The sequence below is a fragment of the Lycorma delicatula genome, chromosome 11 (assembly GCF_047948215.1).
Source record: "Lycorma delicatula isolate Av1 chromosome 11, ASM4794821v1, whole genome shotgun sequence".
Lineage (NCBI taxonomy): Eukaryota > Metazoa > Arthropoda > Insecta > Hemiptera > Fulgoridae > Lycorma > Lycorma delicatula.
In genome coordinates, this window is record NC_134465.1 from 56,097,050 (window position 1) to 56,119,815 (window position 22,766).

A 22,766-nucleotide genomic window follows, 5' to 3' on the forward strand; every position below is an offset into this window, starting at 1 on the left:
TTCTTCCCAATTCTAATTTTATCCCTAGTGTGTACATTGCAACTGTTCCAACTAGTGAACAATAAGCAACCCCGTCATACTCCAGTTAGATAAGTATATGTATGACATAAATAAGGTGTAATCTTGTACAGACCCAGGCCAACTATTCCTGAAATGTATAGTTTTAATTGAACCCTAACCACCAAAGTACACAGGTATCCACAGATTACCATTCAAATTCGTATAAAAGCAATAAACCTTTACTAGAATTTGAATTTCAGAACCTTTGACTTCAAAAATCAAATGTTAAACAACTGATTTGCAACAAGTTTTTAACATCAGACCAGCCCAGTGGACAAATTTATAACAGGTATTTTAATTATTGGTTGATTTTAGAATTCATAATATTAAAGATTATACTTGGGATTTTCTTTACGCACCACATATTATAAAATGTTATGTAAAAAAAAAAAATACATAATAAATAAAATACAACTCACTCACTCTACTTGTGTATATTTTGAAAGTATGAATTTATATAAATAAAGACTACATGTGAAATTAATTAAAATTATTCCAGGTAAGCAGAGCAATTTGTATTACTTATTACTATAAAATGATTAAGTTTTTATTTAATAATTGATAGCATAAAATCACAACCAAATTACTGAAAGGAAAGAATATTTCAAACTGGCATTACATAGTTGATGAATGACTGATCTTTTAAATATATTTAAAAATACCCAATAATCCAACAAAATTATGTAATAAAATCTCTTATCAAACTAATTATGTTTATTTAACTATTAAAAATAATATAATACTATCTTGCCTATTTTTGTTTTTAATATCAGCTAAGGCAATGAATATTTAACTACTTTTTAATACCTTTTTAAAATACTGAAACTTTTTTCTTTATGACGTAATATATATTATTTTTTACAACTGAAGCAAATACATAGAACAGATTGGTGTGTACATACACCTGCATTTCATCTAAGTAAACAGGCTAAGTTTTTAATTTTACTCCTGCAACTTACTGAAAAAGCTCCTTTTATATAACAGTTCATACATACATTAAAATGTAATTCTAACACAGGAGTAAACAAGGGGGATAAAACAGAAGCAAATCTATCAGGATTAACGTGTAGCTAGCCAGCCAGCCACATAAAGTGATACTTATATGCTTTGACATATATGGTTGTCCTAGCCAGTTCTGAAAGGGGTAATATAATATGTAAAGATAATCTACTTGACTATGTTCATTTAACAGATCCGTTGAGTACCATGTTTTTTTGTACTGATAAATAATTAATACAAGTAGTCAATTCCCTACAGCATCTGTTAGTTACTGCAGTTTAATTTATATACATTGGGATATTAGTTCTACTTATATGCAGTATACTTTAGATGTTAGTTGTAGAAGGTTCATTTTATGGGTTTAGCATTCCAGCCACTAAGTGGGTTTTTATGCAACTCTCCATTTAGGAATATAATATCTGCAGCAGAATGCTATACTACCAGAAAAAAAAATGCTACAACTCTGTCCATCTTTAGGTTATAGCCAGTGCAATAGTAACAACCCCGATTCACAAGATACGTATCTTAGGGAAGAAGGAGGAATAATCTACAGATTCTGGAAGCCCTTTGAGAGACTGAGCTAGTTTACATCAATCCCCTGGATGTTCCTAGGACCGAGATGTTATTTCATACTACTGATATTGGTTATCTACAACACAAATAATTCCATATTAAATTGACTAAACTGTGACATTTTTATTATCTAGGATCCCCATGACATTTTGTAAGATTAGAGATTATACATTTATCACTTTTAGGCCTGACTTTATTCAGTAAGCACTTCAGCAACTACTCTCGCTGTTTGTGTGATCTCAAAATAACAAACACGAGACCTAGGTCAATCACATAGGCACTGAGACTGCCATCCCATTGTCCAACAAAGAAATGGATGCCCAACTGGTTACTAAAAAGTCTCGGCATAATGCTATAAATTAAGTCAGTGTGAAGAGACTGACCCTATCCTCAAATGGATTCATCCAAGAAAGAAGGAATAAAGGATATACAAAGGGAACAAAGAGGAAGGATACAATCAACTCGTATAGAAGTAGATTCAGGTATATATGTATATAGTTTTTGCCCAGAACTCTGTGGAAAATTTAAGATCTGGGAGGAAAAGTAATTAGAAAACCTAAAATACAGGTAAAGAAATGAAACAATATTTACTCTAGTTTTTATTCTTAAAAATTAAATATGAGTTACATCCTTTGCACAGGTTTAATTCCAACAATATCAAAACATTTTGCTAAGACAATGGCTGTTACTTCACATAATAATAATCGTCCCATATGAATGGTTTTAATCTCTCCTGAAAAAAAAAAGAAATACAATATACAATTATAACAAATTTAATTATATAATAATTTTGTTTTTTCAATGTACCAAATTTTCAAAAAGGTTATGATTTTAAATTTATTTTACAGTATTTCCTACTACAACAGCTGATCATAACAGTTTTAATTTTACCAATTTCTCAAAATTGTGGATTTTTTACGCAAAGAATAAAAAAATATAATTTCAATATTTTTAGATTAAATCATAGTCATTGGATGTATATTTGAAGAAAATCACCAAGCCAGAATGCTATCAGAATGTATTTGGTTTGATACAAGCTGGCATACTTCAGGTTTATTACTAAAAGAGAAAAGCAAATTTGAATTGTGCACATTCAAAATATTCAACATCCACATAGGAGGAGATCAAAGGATCTCTATTTTATGGAGCTTCAAAAAAATGACCTAAAATAACATTAAAATAAGAACAGTATTGTTGAATAATCATGTAATTTTCACCATATTGAAATCAGTAATCTGTAAACAGAATCCATAATAACACCTACTGTTGTAAAAATGCTAATGTTACTGCAAAGAAGTTTCCAATAAGGAACATATCACGCCATAGAATTAAACATAATTTATTCGCTGATTTTACTCCTTTTAAGAATACATTTTGTGATTAATCTTAAGGTTACATTTGAATTTGCTGTGCGTAATAATTATCATTATTCAATATTCAATTATCACTGAAGAATTGAAGATCAATGTAAAAGGAATAAAATTAAAATAATGCAAGTACTACTCAAGATATCCACAAATACGATTAACATGGATGAAAACTACGTAAACGAAGTTTGTGGGCATTTTCAAGATTTATGATAAAATTATACTTGAATTTAAAATAAAAATTGTAAAATTAAATAAATGTTTTGTTATATACCAATTAATTTAGTATATTTCAAGGTTCTATGATTTTTGAACAGCTTGATAATAACTATATGAAAAAAAAAACTTTAATAGAGAAGAAATCACCCATGTTATTTGTTAAATAACAATTTTCTTTTGTACAAGTACATTTGTACTTGTACAAAAGAAAATAATAAACATCTCCTTATAAAAAAAGATGGTAACTTTTAAAAATGTATTAATCCTTCACACAAAAAAAAACAAAACAATTACCGGTTTTATGATCCTTTTCAATACAATAACATGAATCATAAAATTCACTAAAAGTTGTAGACACTTCATAAATAAATTCACAAATACGATGCAAAAGGAAATCTTCAGTTACTTTTAGAAACACATCTTCAAATTTTAGTAACACCTGAAACAACAGATATAAAATGAATTTAAAAACAATATATAGCTTTGTAAATTAACACTCAAACATAGAAAAAAGAAAAATAAGGAAATTAAAACTAAGAGTCCAAATGAAAAATACAGATAGTTTTTTTAATATATCAATAAAAATATCTGAAGTGTTTCTATGTATCAATGTTCACTTGAATTTAAAGAACAATGGGAATGATCTGAATCACTTTTTACCAGCATTCTTATTAAATTTTGATTAAAATAACAACTAGTTATCCTGAACACTTATTTACTGGGTTAGCAGTAAACCTTAAACAAAGGGTATATTATATTTTAAAGATCATTTTTCATGTATTAATATTTTGAGTCCAACTAAATCACATTCTGTGAGACTAACATTATTAAAATTTAGAAAATGTTTGAATTTTATTTTTGTGGTGGGATTTAATTATCAAAATTAGGTAAACTATTATTGAGGTATCAACCGTTTAATAAAACCTTTTATTGTACAACAATTTTCACAAGTTGGTGAGTCCAGTAATTTTTGTTGGAAATACTATATACTTACTGCATAAGTAAATAAAATTATGTTGATAAATAATAGATGAATTCTATTTTCGTGTTTTTTTAAAATGAAGCAAACTAACTTCATGCCCATGTCACAGAGAGCGAACTGCTCTGTATATAATACACCACGTATGCATCAAGGGTAAGGCATATTCTTCTACCATCTTTCCCCTCTTTTCCAACAACTGATAAGTTTCATTATTGTGTATTAGCACAGAGAAAGGATTCTTCAGTTTGGTTGAGTAGCAAGTTGTTACTTTTTTTGTTGTGTTATACTTGTACAACTAAAAATATTTTTTCCATTTTTAAAAATTCTTTGTAAATAAAGGAAACTAAAAAATTACTTATTGGAATAGTATCACAGTTTTGTTTTATGAAATTTTTTTTTGGCGAGATTTTTTTTTAGGCTCTTATTCATAACTAACTTTTCATTTTATCTTGTAGAAAATTTTGCAAAGTATAATACAATATGCCTTCATTTTATATATATATATATATATATTTTATTTAAATTTTCATTTCATATTGAATTATGCATAATTATATTATAATTGGTTTAGTTTTTTCTTTACATTTAAAACTTTAAAATTAAATTAAATTTTACTAAAAAATGGAATGCGATATTATTGGCACGCTAAAAATACTCATCATTCTGTAACAACAGTATTGCAACTCTTTACTTTAGTTTTGATTTTTATTTGTTTCAGAATGGAATCGCAGCCTTTCACTTCTGGAACCACCAGCTTGCGCAAAAGTAAACTAGAAAAAATTGAATCTGAGGAAGAACTGGCGCATATATTAGATTGTTAAATAATTCAATTACGTAATTAATGTATGACCCATTTCTTAAAATTCAAAATTTTAAAATAATAGTCTTTTAAAAATTAAATGCTATATTTTTTGACAACCTGAAGGATAATTATTAGAATATAGAAAATTAATTTACCATTATTAAAATAAAATACAAGCTACTAGTGACAAATTTTATTGGTTAGTATAATTTTTGTCAATTGTTCTAATTTTCAGGAATTGTAATCATTATAAACATAGTTACATATTCTAATGAAAGCTAATTTATCATAATTAATGGTAGGCCTATATATATTATAAAAGATCAAAATTAATTACTAATCTTCTAACATTTTTTAAAACCTTTTACTGAACATCAGAAAACTGTTACTAAGAAAATAAAAAATCTCAATGCAAATATATAGAAAATTTTTTATTTGGGAAATTATAATTTCAGTAAATTACAACCTAAAAAGACTGCTTAACATTTCTCTTACAGAATATTAAACCATACATTTTAAAAATCATTGAATAATATCAAAGAACAAATGGAAAAATAAATGTGAAGAAGCAATGTAACAGGCAGGTTGCATAACTGTAGGAGTTATTTACGACGTCTGTTCAGAAAATAATCTAACTTTATTTTTAAAATTTTTATTATTAATTTGACAGATTATTGGTCTTGTCCTCTTCAAAGTACTCCCCTCCCCAATTCACACACTTTTCCCAGAGGAGAAGCAGTCCTGAATGGTTTTTAAAGGAGAAGCTTTATTTGAAATGGTTTTTAAGATCCGTGATGAATTTGGTTTAATATCATCAGTAGTCTCAAAACGGCATTCCTTCCATCACTGATTTTAATTTTGGAAATAATAAAAAATCACAAGGAGTCAAGTCTGCCAAGTCAAGGGAGAACAGTCATCTGATTTTTGGCACAACACTGATGAATTGACAAAGCTCAGTGTGCGGGCGCATTGACGTGTGACGTGGTGAAAGAACCATGAGTTTTCTTGCCACAACTCTGGTCTCTTTTTGCAGATTTTTTTTTCATGTAACCATTTTAACACGCCTTGATAGTATGCACAATTCATTGTTTCACCTTGAGGCAAGAATTCAAAATTCACAATCAATCAAAATCAAAAAACACAGACAGCATCACTTCAACATTGGATTGTGACTGACACATGCTTTCTTGGGACGTGGAGATCCTTTGCTAATCCAGTGTGATGACTTATCTTTTGTCTCGATGTCTGCTAACATAACTAATCTCATGACAAGGCAAAAGCTGTAAACCCAGCTTTTGGCTCCTGTTGATTCTTTGCATAATGTTTCATCATCATCGGCTCATTTAAAAATTTGCCAACAAATGTCCACCTGATTTGTCCACGACGAACGAATGTCCACGACGAACAAATTTTGCTGAGTATATGCATATTCAATTTTTCAGCCACAATGTCAGAGCATCCAATTCAGATGCTAACCTCTTCTGCAAGTTCTCTGACCATCAATTGGCAACTTGCACGCACCAGATTGTTGATTTTCTGAACGCGGGTGTCATCAGTTGAAGTCGAAGGCCTTCTTGGTCGAGGGTCATCTTCAGTTGACTGACAACTACTTTTAAATTGTGAAAACCAATCATAACATTGCTTTCAGAGCGTCATCTTCATAAGCTAGTTTCAAAAGTTGAAATGTTTCTATGAAAGTTTCCCCAGTTTCATACAAAATTTTACGTTGTACCATTGCTCCTGAAAATTGAACATTACAAAAATCACTTCAACGTGTTGCACTCAAATAACAATAAGACGAAAAATAAACGACACATCAACAATCAAGGAAAATGTGGTACAGAGGAGGTTATGCGGAATAGAATGCTGTCAACTGCAATAACACTAAACATCTCCATTGGTGTGTAATTTAAATGTTCGGTTATTTTCTGAACAGACCTCATGCTGTTTTCTGATGATGAAATGCAGTGTCAGCACATATTTTCAAGGTTAGGAAAATCATAGACTTAAAAAACTAACTATATATGCTGGTGTTATACAATTGTTACAATTGTGTTAATACAATTTATTAAAAAAAAAAATCAGCACATCAAGTAAGTAGAGAAAGGAAATTTGGCAGTGATTGTGTAAATCGATGACACATGAATGACATAATGGCCTGTTTCAACAAAATTTTAAGAATAAAATTACTTTACCAAGAAAGCAATTTACATTACTGAATTTCAGTTATTTCTTCACTTAAAATATTTGCAAATGTACTAATTTCCATATACTAACGTAGATGTTGTTATCTGCTCACTCAGGATGCACTTAAAAATTATAAAGGGTATCCCTTTAGTATAAGTTATTTAATTTATACCCTCAGGATTTATTTCAGAAAAACATTTTCAGAATTTTATAAAACTTTTAGAAACATTTTTAAAATGTCAAATGATAGTTTCTTTCCCCATCTAAAGAGACAGTATTTTATATTTAAATGCTGTGGATAATTTTAGTAAAAGATATCAGGGGGGCAAGAATTATAGCAAATAAAATTAAAAGCAATTTTTGAATTTTAAAATTGCTTTTTCAAATTTTATTTATTTTTTTTTTTACTTTTAAATGAGGATTCCTTTTTCTTATACAGGAGAAGCAGCAGGTGGTTAAGATTTTTCTTATATAAACAAGACCTGGAGGTAAATTATATTCACAACTCTTAAATCTTTAAAATCACACCACTATTGTGGATTTCAACACATTATATCTTCAGAAAACTGCTTTTTCTGATGACCTGAACACCCTGGTTAACATTTGCAGTCTCAGTAGTAAAGCAATGGTAGTAAGCAACATTTAGAGGTAAAATGAACACTGATTACAGATCATTCATTAATGGATATATAATGGATATATTTGTTACCTTTAAAATCTTAGCGGCACAAATCGTTTTAGGTCAATACTAGACTCAACGCAAATACTAGTCATTTTTCATGAAATCCTGAAATCTGAATCATTTTTCCCTGATCAATTGAATAAATTATAACAAGCTACATACTGTCAAACTATAACTATAATTTATAAAATTATAAATTACTAACTTCAAATATTACTATAATATACGAGAGATATCTCTAAAGTAAAGCCCGCTGGGAAATTTCTCTCCTCAAGGTTGGTGAACCTGTGTCATTCATGGCCATGCTAGTAATGTACACACTGCATTGTTGTCTGTAAGTTGTTGCGTTGTGTCTTTGTTTACGTGTGAATTATTATGTTATAAAATGAATAAGAAAATCGATATTGCTGCAGACTGTAAAATATGTGGAGTCATATGTTTTTTAAAACATCAAAGCGTTAAGCCGGCTGAAATAAATAGGCAGATGGTTGCTGTGTACGGTGATAATGTAATGAATCAAAGAAACATCCAAAAATGGTGTGAAAGGTTTAGAAATAACAGAATTAATATGTATGATGAAAAACGTTTGGGGAGGCCCTTCACAATCGCCAAGGACTTGTTGAAACGTGTCGATGATGAAATCAGAAAAGATTGTCACTCAACGATTTCCAACCTGGCCCTTCTTTTTCCTGATGTTTCAAGAGCAGTAATTAGTCACATTGTTCATGACCATTTAGGCTTCATAAAGGTTTGTACACATTGGGTGCCGCACGTCTTAATGGAATGTCACAAAAAAATCCAAATGGGATCTGCTTTGAAATCTTTGATGTGCTACACAGAAAAAGGTGATGAGTTCCTTAATTCAACTGTTACTGACGATGAAATGTGGATTTCATATTATATGCAAAAGAGAAAACAGCAGTGAATGGAGTCATCCTTGATCACCAACCAGATCGACAAAGGTCAGGCCACAGCCATTTGGATGCAAACGTATGGCCACAGTCTTTTGAGATTGGTTTGGCATAATGCTGACTGATTTCATGCCACATGGAACGGCTGACTATAAATGCAGAAGCCTACTGCAAAACTCTATGTAAGTTGTGACACACCATTCAAAATCGACGATGTGGGGAGCAGACTGACGGTGTCGTCCTGCTGCACGATAATGCATGTTCACATGTTGAGGGTCCAACACATGATTTACTGGGAACATTTGGATGGGAAATTTACAGTCACCCACCACATAGTCCAGACTCAGCTCCTTCTGATTACCAGTTGTATGAAAAATTCAAAGAATATTTGAGTGGTAAAAACAATTGGTGGGTAACAAACTTAAAAATGCTGTTAATCAGTGGCTAAATGGACTGACAACAGAAGAATATGACGAGAGTATATTGAAGCTAGTGTACCGCTACAATAAATGTTTTAATTCACGTGGCGATTACTTAGAGAAGTAATGTAAGATGTAACACGTAATGTAAGATGTAGTTTAGGAGAAGTAAAATATATTTATTAATTTTTCAGAAAACATTTTTTATGGTGAAATAGTAAACTTTAGAGAAAATCTCTTGTACTTCTCAATATTTATATATAGTGAGAAAGACAACAAATTTTAACCACAAGCTTATTAAATAAGGAATCTTACCTTAACTAATTTCCATTCCTTTTCATGTTCCACTGATATAGGAACATTTGAATTAACAGCCTGTTGAATCTGCTCTGGACTAACATTGGCATTTCGTGCAATTGAACATATTCTAGTATAAGCATATAACAAGTATACAGCTGTATTTCCCTTATCTTCAAGCATCTAAAAAAATAAATAATAAAATTATAATTCAGAACATATAATTCAGTCAGTAATTATGCAATTGATCCAAGTATCTAATAATGTGTTATTTAGAAAGGTAAACAACTGGCAGTTTATATTTTAAACTAGAAGAGCTAGTAAAGTTCAGTTCTAGTAGGGCTATTTACTAAATTTTAGAGTTTTTTTTTAATTAACTTTGGTTATTTTGGATGTAAACAGAAGTTAGCAAGTAATATATCATTTAAAAGTTAATTTCTTGAATTTTTAATTAATTAATAATAATTACTAGGACCCTTGCATTAAAAACTAAGTTTTTTTTTCAATCTTTTAGTGGGATTAGTTTAAGTGCTATAGTACATTATCTATTTATAATAGGCATAATAAGCTTTCATCATGAAAAGTAATTTGTCAGACTGCTACAACAATGTAACTGTATAAAGTATTAATCTTCTACTAATTTAGTATTCTCATGGATACATATTAGAAGAATATATGGGTTGATAAGCACCTTACACTGATTCTTTCAGAAAGGTCACTAGACAGGCAGTATGTAGACAGTGTTACTTTCTTCAAACTAAATAAATATCAGAGATGCAGTGCAGTAACATTATAGGTCCAGACATTCTTTTTTTTGGATCCAATGGGTATTAAGTAAAATCCGTATTAAGTAAAATCCAAAGAACACCCCAAGAAAAAGCAATCTCAAGGAAAATGGAAAAGTTTATATAATATTAAAGACTAAACTTACCAAAGAAGAATTACAGAATGAGATGCAAAGAAGTGTTATATGTTTAACATGATACTTATAGACAACTTGACACAACACATCAGACACTTCTAAGAATGATAATGCTATTTCCAAGCATCGCATGAAATGCTTATTAAGATAATTGAGGAGTGAAGTGGTTTCACGGTGTCTTCTTCAGTAAGTTGACTCATATTCAACATATGAGTGAAAAATCTTCACTGTTCATTACAGGGAATGATGATAATAATGTACAATATTACTCTGAAAGAAAACAATTTCTCCCTAGTGCCATTTATAACTAAGATGCTCAATATGCATCACAGCTGTAAAAAAGTCATGAAAAATTATTTAAAAAGTGGAGATCCACCTTACCAGCAAATTAATATGTCTCTCTAGATCTTTCAGTCCTTAGATCATTGTCAGGAGAAAATAATATAAAATAAAGTCAGAAAGTTCAAATGATTAAGCAGTCATGACTGCTAGTTATTGGTATACTGAATTGAAATGTGAAGCGTAATCTGGTGGAATAAAATGAAATTTTTGAAAACCAAGTTGTAAAAATATTTTATTTATTTAAATTAAATTATCTTTTTATATCTATATTCAGGACATGTTTAAACAATTTATCATCTTTAAAAGAGTCTTGCTCATTAATTAGGTTTTTATGATTACTGTAAACGTGATATTTTTATAAATCAGATTTATTAACCAATCACAAACAATTGAGGGCTTGAAAAATGCTATTCAAAATAATTTTGAAGAAATATATTTTAATACATGACTGTGCAAACAACAGAGTGTATCACAAAGTTCTCCCGGGACTTTCATAACCTATTCTAGTCATGAAAATAATGGAAAAAGTACATGTCCTAAAATGCTTTGTTTACGAGTTATGGCTAGTGAAAACTTTCACTCAGATTTCAGCTGCCCTAGTGAAATGAGGTTGTGCTGAAATTTTTAGGATGTTAATTAAGGTATAGAATTAGTGATTTCTTACGGTTTTTGATTTGAAAAATCAAATAAAATAGGTCCCAGAACCATATCAGCAGTAGTTTTTGAGAAATCTGGGATGAAAACTAATAAATTGGGGTTAAAAACCCCTATTTATGTTTAAATAAAGTACAATAACTTTGTTAAATGGGTAATAAACTCATAAAACGTTCAAACAAAACTTGTAGAAAATTTAATTCTGAACAAAATGGGCTAAGATAAGTTGAATAAAACAAAGTTAGAAAAATTTCAGTAAAGTACTTTACTTTTTTAACGTAAATAAAAACCAAATTCTTTTTTGATGTGAAAAATTTATAGAAACAAAATTTACTGTTAAAAGTTAAAAAAAAAAAAAAATGGAAATTACACAATTGTAAAGAAATAAATAAATAAAAATTACTTTTAATAATAATTTTTTATATAATAAAAATTATCTTTTAGATAATTTTTTTATTGACAGAAATACAATAGATTTAAAAAATTATTATTTCAAAGTTGGCAATAAAATAACAATATTGTATTAGTATTTAAATCATTCTGTAAGGTACATTAAATATATTGGATACTATGAACTGTTCTGTCGTTAGCGAAGGTTTTCTGTAAATTTTATTTTGAAAGTGATCAGTATGTCATTGAACTAATGCCGTACTTATTTACAACAGAAGAATAAGTTATTATGGTATTCATTTTGGATGTATGGAATGGTAATGCTACAACTGCTGCAGTAGAATATTAAATTATAAAATACATTTTATAAATCGCATGATTCCGGATCCCAAAACAAATAATGTGACTTTTCACAATCTTCAGTAAATATGTTCACTACCTAGTATTCATACCAGCTACAAGTGATCTGCCTAACATGACGCTGTTATTGATGAGATTTTTATTGATGCAATTCAACGCATTCCAAGCATCAGTACACGATGTCTTTCTAAGCAGTTTGGAGTTTCATATTTAATGGTTTGGAGAACACTTAAACAAAACACGTTTTATCTTTAACATAAACAGCCAGTTCAACATCTACATCCAGGAGATGTTCTGCTAAGCTTGGAGTTCTGCAAAAATTCTAGAAGTATTTTTGTTTATTGACAAGGCAAATTTCACTCGAGACTGTGTCAACAACTTATGCAATGAGCATACATGTGTATAAGTATATCCTCATGAAACAGTGGAAGGCAATTTTCAACACCAATTTAACGTTAATCTATGGTGCAGCCTTCTTCACAATCATTCCTTCTGTTTGGAGCATCCATAATATTACCTGGCCGCTTAAATGCTGGGGTCTACTTGCACTTTCCTCAAGAAGAATTACCACAGTTGCTTGAAGACATTCCACTAGTGCTGAGGTGCAATGATTTTCTGCACGATAATGCACCTCCCCACTTCTCTTGTGCCATTTTCAATCGCTTAAATCATCATTTCCCTGAAGAAATGGATTGATCGTGGAGGTCCACATTCCTGGCCACCAAGATCGCCTGATATAACACATCTAGATTTTTGCGCCTGGGTTTGGATGAAAAACATGATATATAAAAAAAAAATACATTCTCGTGAGGGATTAATTGTGTGCAATATGGATGCAGCTCCGCAACTTAAGGATAGCCCTGAAGAACTAAAAAGAGCAACAAAAGCATGCCAAGAAATGTGTTGAAAGTGGTGGGCTCATTTTTGAATATTTATTATAAATTGATACATAAAATGCACTTTGATCTAGTGTACTGTTAGTAAATAAATTGAAATTTTCTAACTTTTCTTTGTTTTATTCAACTTACCTTAACCATCTCGTTCAGAATTAAATTCTCTTTTGTTTTTAAGTTTTATGTGTTAATTACCCATTTAACAAATTTATTGTAAATCAAACATACAAAAACAGGATTTTTTACCCCAATTTACTGTTTTTCACCCTAGAGTTCTCAAAAACTACTGCAAATATGGTTCTGGGTACTATTTTATTTGAATTTTCAGGTCAAAAACCATAAGAAATCACTAATTCTGCCTCTTAATTAACGTCCCAAAAATGTTAGTATGACCTCATTTTACTGGGATAGCTGAAATCCAAGCAAAATCTTTTACTAGCTGTAACTCGCAAACAAAGCATTTTAGGATGTATATTTATATGAACTTTTTCCATTACTTTCACGAATAGAATAGGTTACGAAAGTCCCAAGAGAACTTAAATGTGTACATTTAGTCCCAAGATGTCTTAAATGTGTACATGCACATGTGCGTGTGCACATGTGCATGTACACAAACACACATTTAATAAACTTATCTGCTCTCTGCTAATGCACATAAAACATTACTTTTATAGTCTTGCCAATAAATTCATTTACCTGCGCTTACTTTGTAATCATTGTGATAGTCTAATTGTGCTGTCATGAAATGTAATTATTTATTTATTTATAGAATTTACATAGTCTATATATTATTATTTATATATGTTCTCTTAGGATGTTACAGAATTAGGTACTTCCATATTTATATGCTTAAAAATATTTTTTTAAATGATTAATTAGTGTTAAAGTAAATTGTTTTCACATGGGTCACATTTTATTTTATTAATACAAACACAGTACAATAATAATTTTATTTATTATTCATAGACTTCGATTTGTTTTTTTAACAATTAAGGAACTATTATTAATATGCCATTAACATTTTAAATACTAACCATTGAAAAATTAGTATTGCACTATTATTGCAATCAAGCATCATTAAAAGCATTCTCTAAATTGTTTTATATATATATATATAATAAAATATAATAAAATACACGATCAAAATAAATTAACAGCATACACCTACTCACCTTATCAAATGAGAAAACATAATCATGCAAACGATTATGGGCAAGATCAGAATATTTAATACAACCATATGCAACAGAATTCTGAGCCGCTTCTAAATCGGCATCACTCAATACAGAATGTCTTTCTTTTAATACTAATGTTTCTCGGGCCCTTCTGACACCTTAAACAAAAAATTAATAATGTAAATTTTAAGTAGTTGAATTATCCAACATTCATTAGTTCTCATGAATAATAAAAAGAAAATCTAATCAAAAATATCAAAAAATATTTCCCAAAAAAAATCATATTTTCATTTAACCCTAATGTCCAATATGTTATGATATATCCTAAAAGACAAACATTAAATTCCTTCTTATCAAGAAATTCAAATATACCTACTTTACAAAATTAAACACCATTTTGCTAGAGTAACTGTCACATAACAATGTAAGAACTATATCTGATATTTCTTTTTTACGTGAAACAAAATCTTTTAAGATGTATATATATTGTAGAATAAAGGAGGATGGAAATAATAAAGATTATAAATAATAAATTTAACGATTATGTAAGATAGATTTTAAGATTGAAAGTATTATTTACTTAAGATATTTTTCATATAAAATTATGATCTGTATGGAAACTCTGGAAAAGAAAGTAGCAATTCTTAATAATCTGCATTTATAAACAACTTTTTACAAAAATATATATAAAATTGGAGAAATATTTAGATGAATTTTTTTTTCTATATGTATGTTATAACTAGCATTTAGCTTACACCTACGCATTTCATTTTTTCTAATGATATGAAATGTTAATCTTCTGCAGCTATCCATTGTGTATAACCGACCAACATTTACACCAAAAAGAAATTTGATAATTTTATGTTCCCCCTTGACATGCACGCAGTAACATATAAAAAAATATAGCAGTAAGAAATTTACTATTTATAATTACAAGTTAAATTAGTTTAATGTTCAATTTAACACTGAACTACAAATGAAGCAAACAAAATGGCTCTTCCACACCTCTATAAGTTGAAGATCTTTATAAAACTATGCAGAGATTGCAATATTACACATGCAAAGGTATGTCTTTATAAAAAAAACAGAAATAGAAAAAGTTAATAATATGGTAATTTACAAAGAACCAATTAAAAAAGATATTTGTAACTAATAATTAACAGATTGGGAGCAGTACTGGTTAGTTATGTCCTATATGAAAATTTACAGTAAGATACCCTATTCTCTCCTTGATTTCCCTTCTGTGCAGCAGGTGTATATTTTAACTTCATTTATTTTTTTATATAACACAGAGTAGTTCTAAAGATTAAATTCAGATGTTAATAGTACCACACCATTTGAATATAAAATTCACAAATAGTTCTATCAATGACTGACAGAAGAGGTGAAAGCTAACAAAGAAACAGATGTTCTGTAATGCACCAGTGGAAAGACAAAAACTGGGCAATGGGGACTTGTAACGCATGAAAATTACATGTATTAAAAAAATACTGCAGCCAACGTGTTAACTACAATAACAATCAGAGATAGATAGATACCTTTGACTCTTTTCTCAGACTGACAAAAAATGTTTGAAACTCATAAATTTGAAAAATTTTAAGATATTCTACTTAAGAGAAAACTGAATAGGCTAAAATTTTCTGTATATTTATGCCAATATGTAGTGAAAATTATCATTAGACGATTACAATAAAACTTCCATAATCAATTATAAACATAACAGAAGAGTTTTCAAAATATAACAATTTATATTTACCTGTCACAGGTAAATATAGAATACAAAATTGTGTCAGAGTTGTACATATTGTTCTCAAACTTTACTGTAACAAGTACTAGACTGATTTTCATTCGTTTTGATCATTCAGAGATTAATTGTATTGCTTTCCAGTGTACAGGTTTTATATCATGTATGAGTCCTGATTATCCAGCCAGGAAAAATCCAAAAATTACTTAAAAAATCTGAAATAATTACCACATAATTCCCTTTCACCAGTAATTTTATAATTTTTCAAACCTATCAAATTCTATAAGGTATCTTTTATAGTCTTAGGCTAAAAAGTAAATTTTATTAATATATTTAGAGCTATTCTATTTTCACAACAGAATCCTACATCTATTCTTCTAATCAGTTCAAATAACATTAAAACATTTCCTACACTTTTTCTTGCTTAAAAATGTATTTTATACTTTGCTACTTTCCTTAATTCAATTGTATATTGTAATAATTGCTTAATCAAATTTCTAATTCTTGTAATCTACAAATACGTTTAGATCTTACTAAGGAAGATAGTTACACTAATTTGTATAATTAGAGCTGAAGTGCTTATCAAATAAAATTAGGCATCCTACTCAGTTTCAATACAATAAAATACAACATTCAAATAATTTTGTATTTATTGCTTATTAATGAAATGGCTAAATTTTGGCAGTGTTTGCTAATCTGGGCACCCAGTTTGGAAAAAAATTAATGCTTTGCTGATGACTGAACATTTATACGTGTCTCCTACTGGTAAGCAGTTTATTTATACTCACTACTCCAATATTTTATATACATTTGTAAACATGCCTTCATCAAGAAGCTCCACCAGTCGAATACTTTCACCAGATCGTGTCTTAAACTTTTTCTTATCTTCACCAAGAACCAAACCAAATCCAACAAAATCAACTCTAATGTTATTTGTAAGAAAACCAACACGTTTTGCACAGCTCTTTAAAACTTGAAAATGGGTTGCCTACAACAGAAATAAAAATAACCAGGGTAGTATAATTCATTTATATGGATAAAATGATTCCTCATATTCTCTCTTAAAATGTTATTTTGTGTGATTATTTAGTCACTTAGTTTTGTTATTAATAAACAGCTCGTAAGAATTGCTCAGTATAAATTATTGATTTACTCATTTACATATTCTATTTTCCTAGTGTATTATATGTTATGCACAATAGAAGACATCAGAATAAAAACTGAAAATACATTGTATAACAGTGTCAGCAAAATAATCAGTTTTGCCATGTAAAAATACTAAACACAGTAAACAAAATCAATCATGAAGTAATGGATGCAGTACACCTAATGGACAAATAGTATTATAATTTATACCCAATATTTAATCTAGTAAGACAACAAAACCAGCTAATATCTATTTACTATACATTCATACTTTAAATAGTCTACTAGAATTAGTTTTTTAAGTTACAAGACTTTAAATTTAAATTTTGGGACTTTCTTTAAATGGCAAGTTGTTTAGCACTGCTGGAAGAATACTTCTTTCTAAGCAATGTAATGCTGGCATCTCATTCCTTTTTGTTTAATTAAAGTCTGCTCTATTCATATTTAATTATTATACATCAATATTTAGAAAGCTTAGTTAATGCACAGGAAGGGGATAGTTGCAACTGATTTTTTGCTATCTACAACATCCCTCTCACAGGTCCTTATCCTCTCCATTGTACTCTTAGCACTATTACACATCTATGTTTATACTTTCCAAATTCTGATGAGTAATACAGTTAGAGCAATTTATACTGTACGTTACAAAATTAATTTCAGTATATGTATTTTCAAAAGATGTATTTAAGCATTTCTTAAAATTATTATTTATTTTAAGAGCTATGTAATTCCCTTAAAATAAATAAATATATATATATATATATATATATATATATATCACTGAAATTGAATATTAAACAGTTAATTTTTCTTTAGTTTTATAGTTTATATTAAATTTATTAGCTTTTTCACTTATCAAATACACTACTTTTTATTTTGGCTACAGGAAATAGCTCTATTTAAAAAGCTGACAACAAAGTTGTGGGACTTTTCTATCGCACAGCTAACGCTGTGTTCTGGGTAAGTCCTACAAATATGGGTTGTTTCTGATGCACGGCTTATACACACACATACATACATAACTTAAAATATTTATCATTTTCTTTAAATATATTTTTTTGTTTATTTAATTCAATGATTCTAACTAAAGCGTGTGTGCATACTGTATTTAATACAGACAGGTATGGCAGTCCTAGTGGGACTCCATGATAAGAGCCCCATTTTTTGTACTCCATCAAGTTGTATACTAACTGCTGAGTGCTGTTTATGATTTCATGAATTCAAATCGGTTACTACCATTCAGAGACAATTCATGACTAAACATTGAAAGCAACCACCTTAACAGACTGTTATTACACGGTACAATCACTTCATTGAAACATGTTATCACATAGGACTACAGGTGTCAGGGTAGACCTTCAGTTTCTGAAGCGGCAATCGAACAAGTGCAGCAGAAAATCACTTGTAGTCCAGGTAAATCAACAGAACTTGCCAACTTACAATTGAATATTCTTAGGGTTGCAGTATGGATGATATTGCATAATCGACTGTCATTTAAACCCTATAAATTACAAACTGATACAAACTTTGAATGAAGGTGATAAAAAAAAAAAATTTTGTGTAAACATGTTAAACAAAGTTGAAACTGAAGATAATTATCTTAATAAAGTTAAGTTCAGTGATGCCAGTAGTGAAGTGAATACCTTCCATACCAGTAGTGAAGTGAATCAACATAATGTTCGACATGGAATGAGCAGAATCCATGTGACCAACCAAACATATACCCAACTCGCCAAGGTAAATGGTTTTTGTGCTGTACGCTGTCACATAATGTAGTCCTTTCACTTTTCCTGAGTAAACTGTAACTGGCATATTGTACCTGGACATCCTTGAACATTATCTAATAACACAATTACAGCAGGATATAGGTATAGAATTCTTCTTCCAGCAAGATGGCGTGCCACCACATTATCATCGTGTATCTCAATAGCAAAGTGTTGACTTGAATTGGACATGGTGGAACAATTTCCTGGCCACCACTATCGTCTGATTTAACTCTAATGGACTTCTCTGTATGGGATTATGTTAAAGACAGAGTGTTTGTTCCTCCACTTCCATGAACAAGCATCTGATTGGTGTAATTCAGAAGTAAATTTTGTCCAGACTGTCCCTATAAACCGGATGCAAGACAGCAAATCTATTAATTTATTCCCAACAACTGAAATGTGTTGAATTCAGATCCAATTAAAGGTAATAATACTTTTACCCAGTCTTATAGAATCCATAGATATCTAGCATGGCTGATTAGGGAAAATTCTAAACATCAACAGTCATTAACACACCTTTTGCCTTGATATGCTCTCTACATTGTAGAGGCTTTGCAACACAAAAGTATAAATATAGCCATTACTAAAAAAGTTAATCATACTTGTAACAGAAAAAAAGTTTAGCAAATAAAATACGACTTACATAAAATAAACACAAAACCTACCTGCCCATTATCAACAACATATATCACCCAATCTGCATGTTCTTCTTCTATACGTTGTTTTAATGCAGCTAAATCAGATGTATCATAAGTGAATCCTCCATCAGATTTCACTATAGTAAATGGTATCTGGCCTTCTTCCACACCAAACAAAACTTTTCTTCCTTCATCTTCTTCTAAAAGACCTAATCAAAAAATCCAAATGTGATATAAAAATGAATCTAAATGTTACTAGGTATACCACACTATGTATACATTTCATTTTACTGCTAATCTATTGCAGCCATCAATTGTTTACTGGCAAGTTGAAATTAGTTTCTTATTCTTAATGAAATAAAGTCACAATGAGAACTATTTACATACTGCTTTTAAATAACATAGCTATTTTTTAAAAAAATCTGTTTACAGATTGAAAATGCAGATTCTTGCTCAGGAAAAGACTCAGGATATTTGGTTTTAACAGTAAGAGTATCAACTAAGTCTTCAAGGCACTGTTCTATAGTACAAGGGATGGATGAAACACAATGTAGTCTCTAATAAAATGCAACTAAAACAAATATGGCAATAAGTACATTTTATTGCTACAGAAACTACCATTTATCTTTCCACATAGTCACCAGTTACAGCTACAGATTTCTTATTTCTTTCAACCGTGAACCAGTTTTCTCATTTCATTAATGAAGAATTGTGGCAGTTAATTATTGATCTAGGACCTCACTGCAACCTTCAGTTCATCATCCGTAGCGAAATTAATACCTTTAATACCCTATTTAATTGTGAAAAGAATAAAATGCCCTACTCGTTCTTTCAACATGCCTATCTAAGTAGCAATGCATTATTGTGTGGTATGACTGACATTCTGAATCGCATTCACCTTCCTTTGGTGTTTCTCATCACTCATAGAAACCAACCAGTCAATCACTGAAAGCTTCAACAATATTCACTTTACCAGCTTCTGATGCATAAAATTTTACTGCAAACCAATTCACAGTACTTTGATTAACAGCTTCATCAACATAAACAGCTTTTACACGGCAATTATTGTAATTAGCATTCACTTTTTCCACTGTTAACATTCAATTGCTGTTTGAATCACTGTTTTAGATGCATTGACATAGCAGGCATTGACATAACAATAGTGACTGACAGAAAGTGAGTGTGTGGATCAGTAACAATAGAAATGTTAGTAGTAAGGGGAATGAAAGCACAAGATGTCAGCACCTGTTGTTTTGTACAACATTTTGTTCTATTAAATTTCATAATATTTCAGCCACCCCTTGTAATAAAAACTATATAATTACTGAAACCTACCTTTTTTCTCTAAATAGTCAACAATATCTTCCATGTATTTCTGATAAAATGATTCACCTCTTTCAACTAGTTTCACATCTAATCGGTCATAAACTTTTTGAAATTCTGAAAAAATGAAAAATTATTTCTAAAATGTCTAATATATAAATAAGAATAAAAATAAAGCCATTACACTTACCAACAACAGAGTTATAACATTCATTATTAATGCTATTAACAAATAACAAATTTCTTCTTCAATATTTTATGGTTTTTTATTTTTTATTTTTAGATATAAGTTTCCTTCACAATGAAGAATTATCTGTTAGAAATAGTTTTCCTTATCATAAAGTTGAGGATAATACACCCCACTACAAATTTAAATACAGCAATACAAATTTTTCTTTTTGTTTTGTAAGCAAGGTATCTAGTATTGAAATAGTTTTTAATATTTACCATGCAGTAAATATAATTATTTAAGTAACTAAATATTATTATACATTTTTAACTACAACTGAAAATCCCCTTAAAAGATTTTCTTTTACTATTTGTTGTTCACACCTAATCTGCTATATTATTTCATACAATTCAATATTTCTGTAAAAGGTTTGCTAATGTATGAATACCATCAATATTAGTATAGTTTGATTTATTAAAACAAAACAAAAAATCTGTGTAAAACTTTAAAAGCTATTTTGTTTGTAATAAAAACTGCAACAATAAACAATTTTGTCAATTATATAAACTCTATTAAAAAATGCTGATAACACAGTTGTAAGACTTTCCCATCACACAGCTAATGCCACATTCTGCAAGTTATACAACTGTGGGTTGTTTCTGATGCACGGCTTATACACACAACTTAATTAAAAATATTTATAATTTTATTTAAATATTTTTTCATTTATTTAATTCAATGATTCTAACTAAAACATGCATGCAAAACATATTTAATTTCTGTTGGTGTAGTGACAATTGGTACTAAGTAAACTAATGTAATTTCATAACTTACATAAAACAAATTTCACTTATACAGTCAGCAGACTGATAAGCCGCGAAGCTTAACGGAGTAGGTATTTAGTCAACCGGGCGATCGAGTTCGAGACCCAGCCAAACCAAGCCACATTTTTACACTTTAAATATTATTCATTTATTTAATTCTACTGCTCACCTGTGCTGTCATGACGTAGCAGTAGTTTAGAGCATTTTTTTTGGAGGGGTGTACTTTTGCAAAAAGATATTTTTGCAAATATTGTTATTTTTTTAATTAACGAATGTGCCTAAGAAAAATAAAATATGTCCTTAATTAGGTGAAATCGTGAGATATTGAGTGACCTGCTTTACAGCCTCACTCTCTTGACCTTTTAAGTTGAAAATTTAATGGTATTAATGCCCTATACATAGAAGTAATCCGACCAAGTTTGGTAAAAATATGGTTCAGTAGTTCTGGAGATATAAGGTGATTTAGAGGCTAACAACAAGCACACGTACATATGAGCATTAACATCCGGAAAATTTTTATGTGGTTCTTTGGGTTCCTTATGTGTCAAAATGTCAAGATCTGGTGAAAACTGCATTAGCTCAAATTGGACCATTTACAATACTTTATCTTCTACAGCTATAGCAATAGACGGGAAAGTAAAATTTGGAATAATCATAAAGACTGTTAAAATCTTGTACCTGCATTTGATTCCTGGATTTCCAATAAAAGGAATTTTTAGGGTGTAACTGACCATCCCTGAGCCAAATCCATCTTATTTTACTGAAGATTTGGTTACATCAACACTGTCAAAAGGAAAAATAATATCCTTATCACCATCCTTTTCAATAAAAATTTCACTAATGTGTCAGTTTAGTCATCAATTAATAGATTTACATCAATATATATTAATTATGTGCTAATTAAAAAAAAAATCATAATAAA

At 29.6% G+C, this 22,766-nt stretch overlaps 1 protein-coding gene across 2 annotated transcripts in view; it reads right to left on the reverse strand.

Moving 5' to 3' along the window:
• Nucleotides 1-2,194: 2,194 nt before the first annotated feature.
• ArgRS (arginine--tRNA ligase-like protein) overlaps nucleotides 2,195-22,766 on the reverse strand; it is a 46,316-nt gene continuing 25,744 nt past the window's right edge. For both annotated transcript variants that reach the window (XM_075378459.1, XM_075378460.1), the window contains exons 7-13: nucleotides 20,864-20,968; nucleotides 19,556-19,737; nucleotides 16,801-16,966; nucleotides 14,232-14,392; nucleotides 9,517-9,681; nucleotides 3,513-3,657; nucleotides 2,195-2,365 (exon numbers count right to left, since the gene is read on the reverse strand). In XM_075378459.1, the coding sequence (XP_075234574.1) occupies nucleotides 2,256-2,365; nucleotides 3,513-3,657; nucleotides 9,517-9,681; nucleotides 14,232-14,392; nucleotides 16,801-16,966; nucleotides 19,556-19,737; nucleotides 20,864-20,968 (1,034 nt within the window). In that variant the 3' untranslated portion in view covers nucleotides 2,195-2,255. The remainder of the gene's footprint in view (nucleotides 2,366-3,512; nucleotides 3,658-9,516; nucleotides 9,682-14,231; nucleotides 14,393-16,800; nucleotides 16,967-19,555; nucleotides 19,738-20,863; nucleotides 20,969-22,766) is intronic.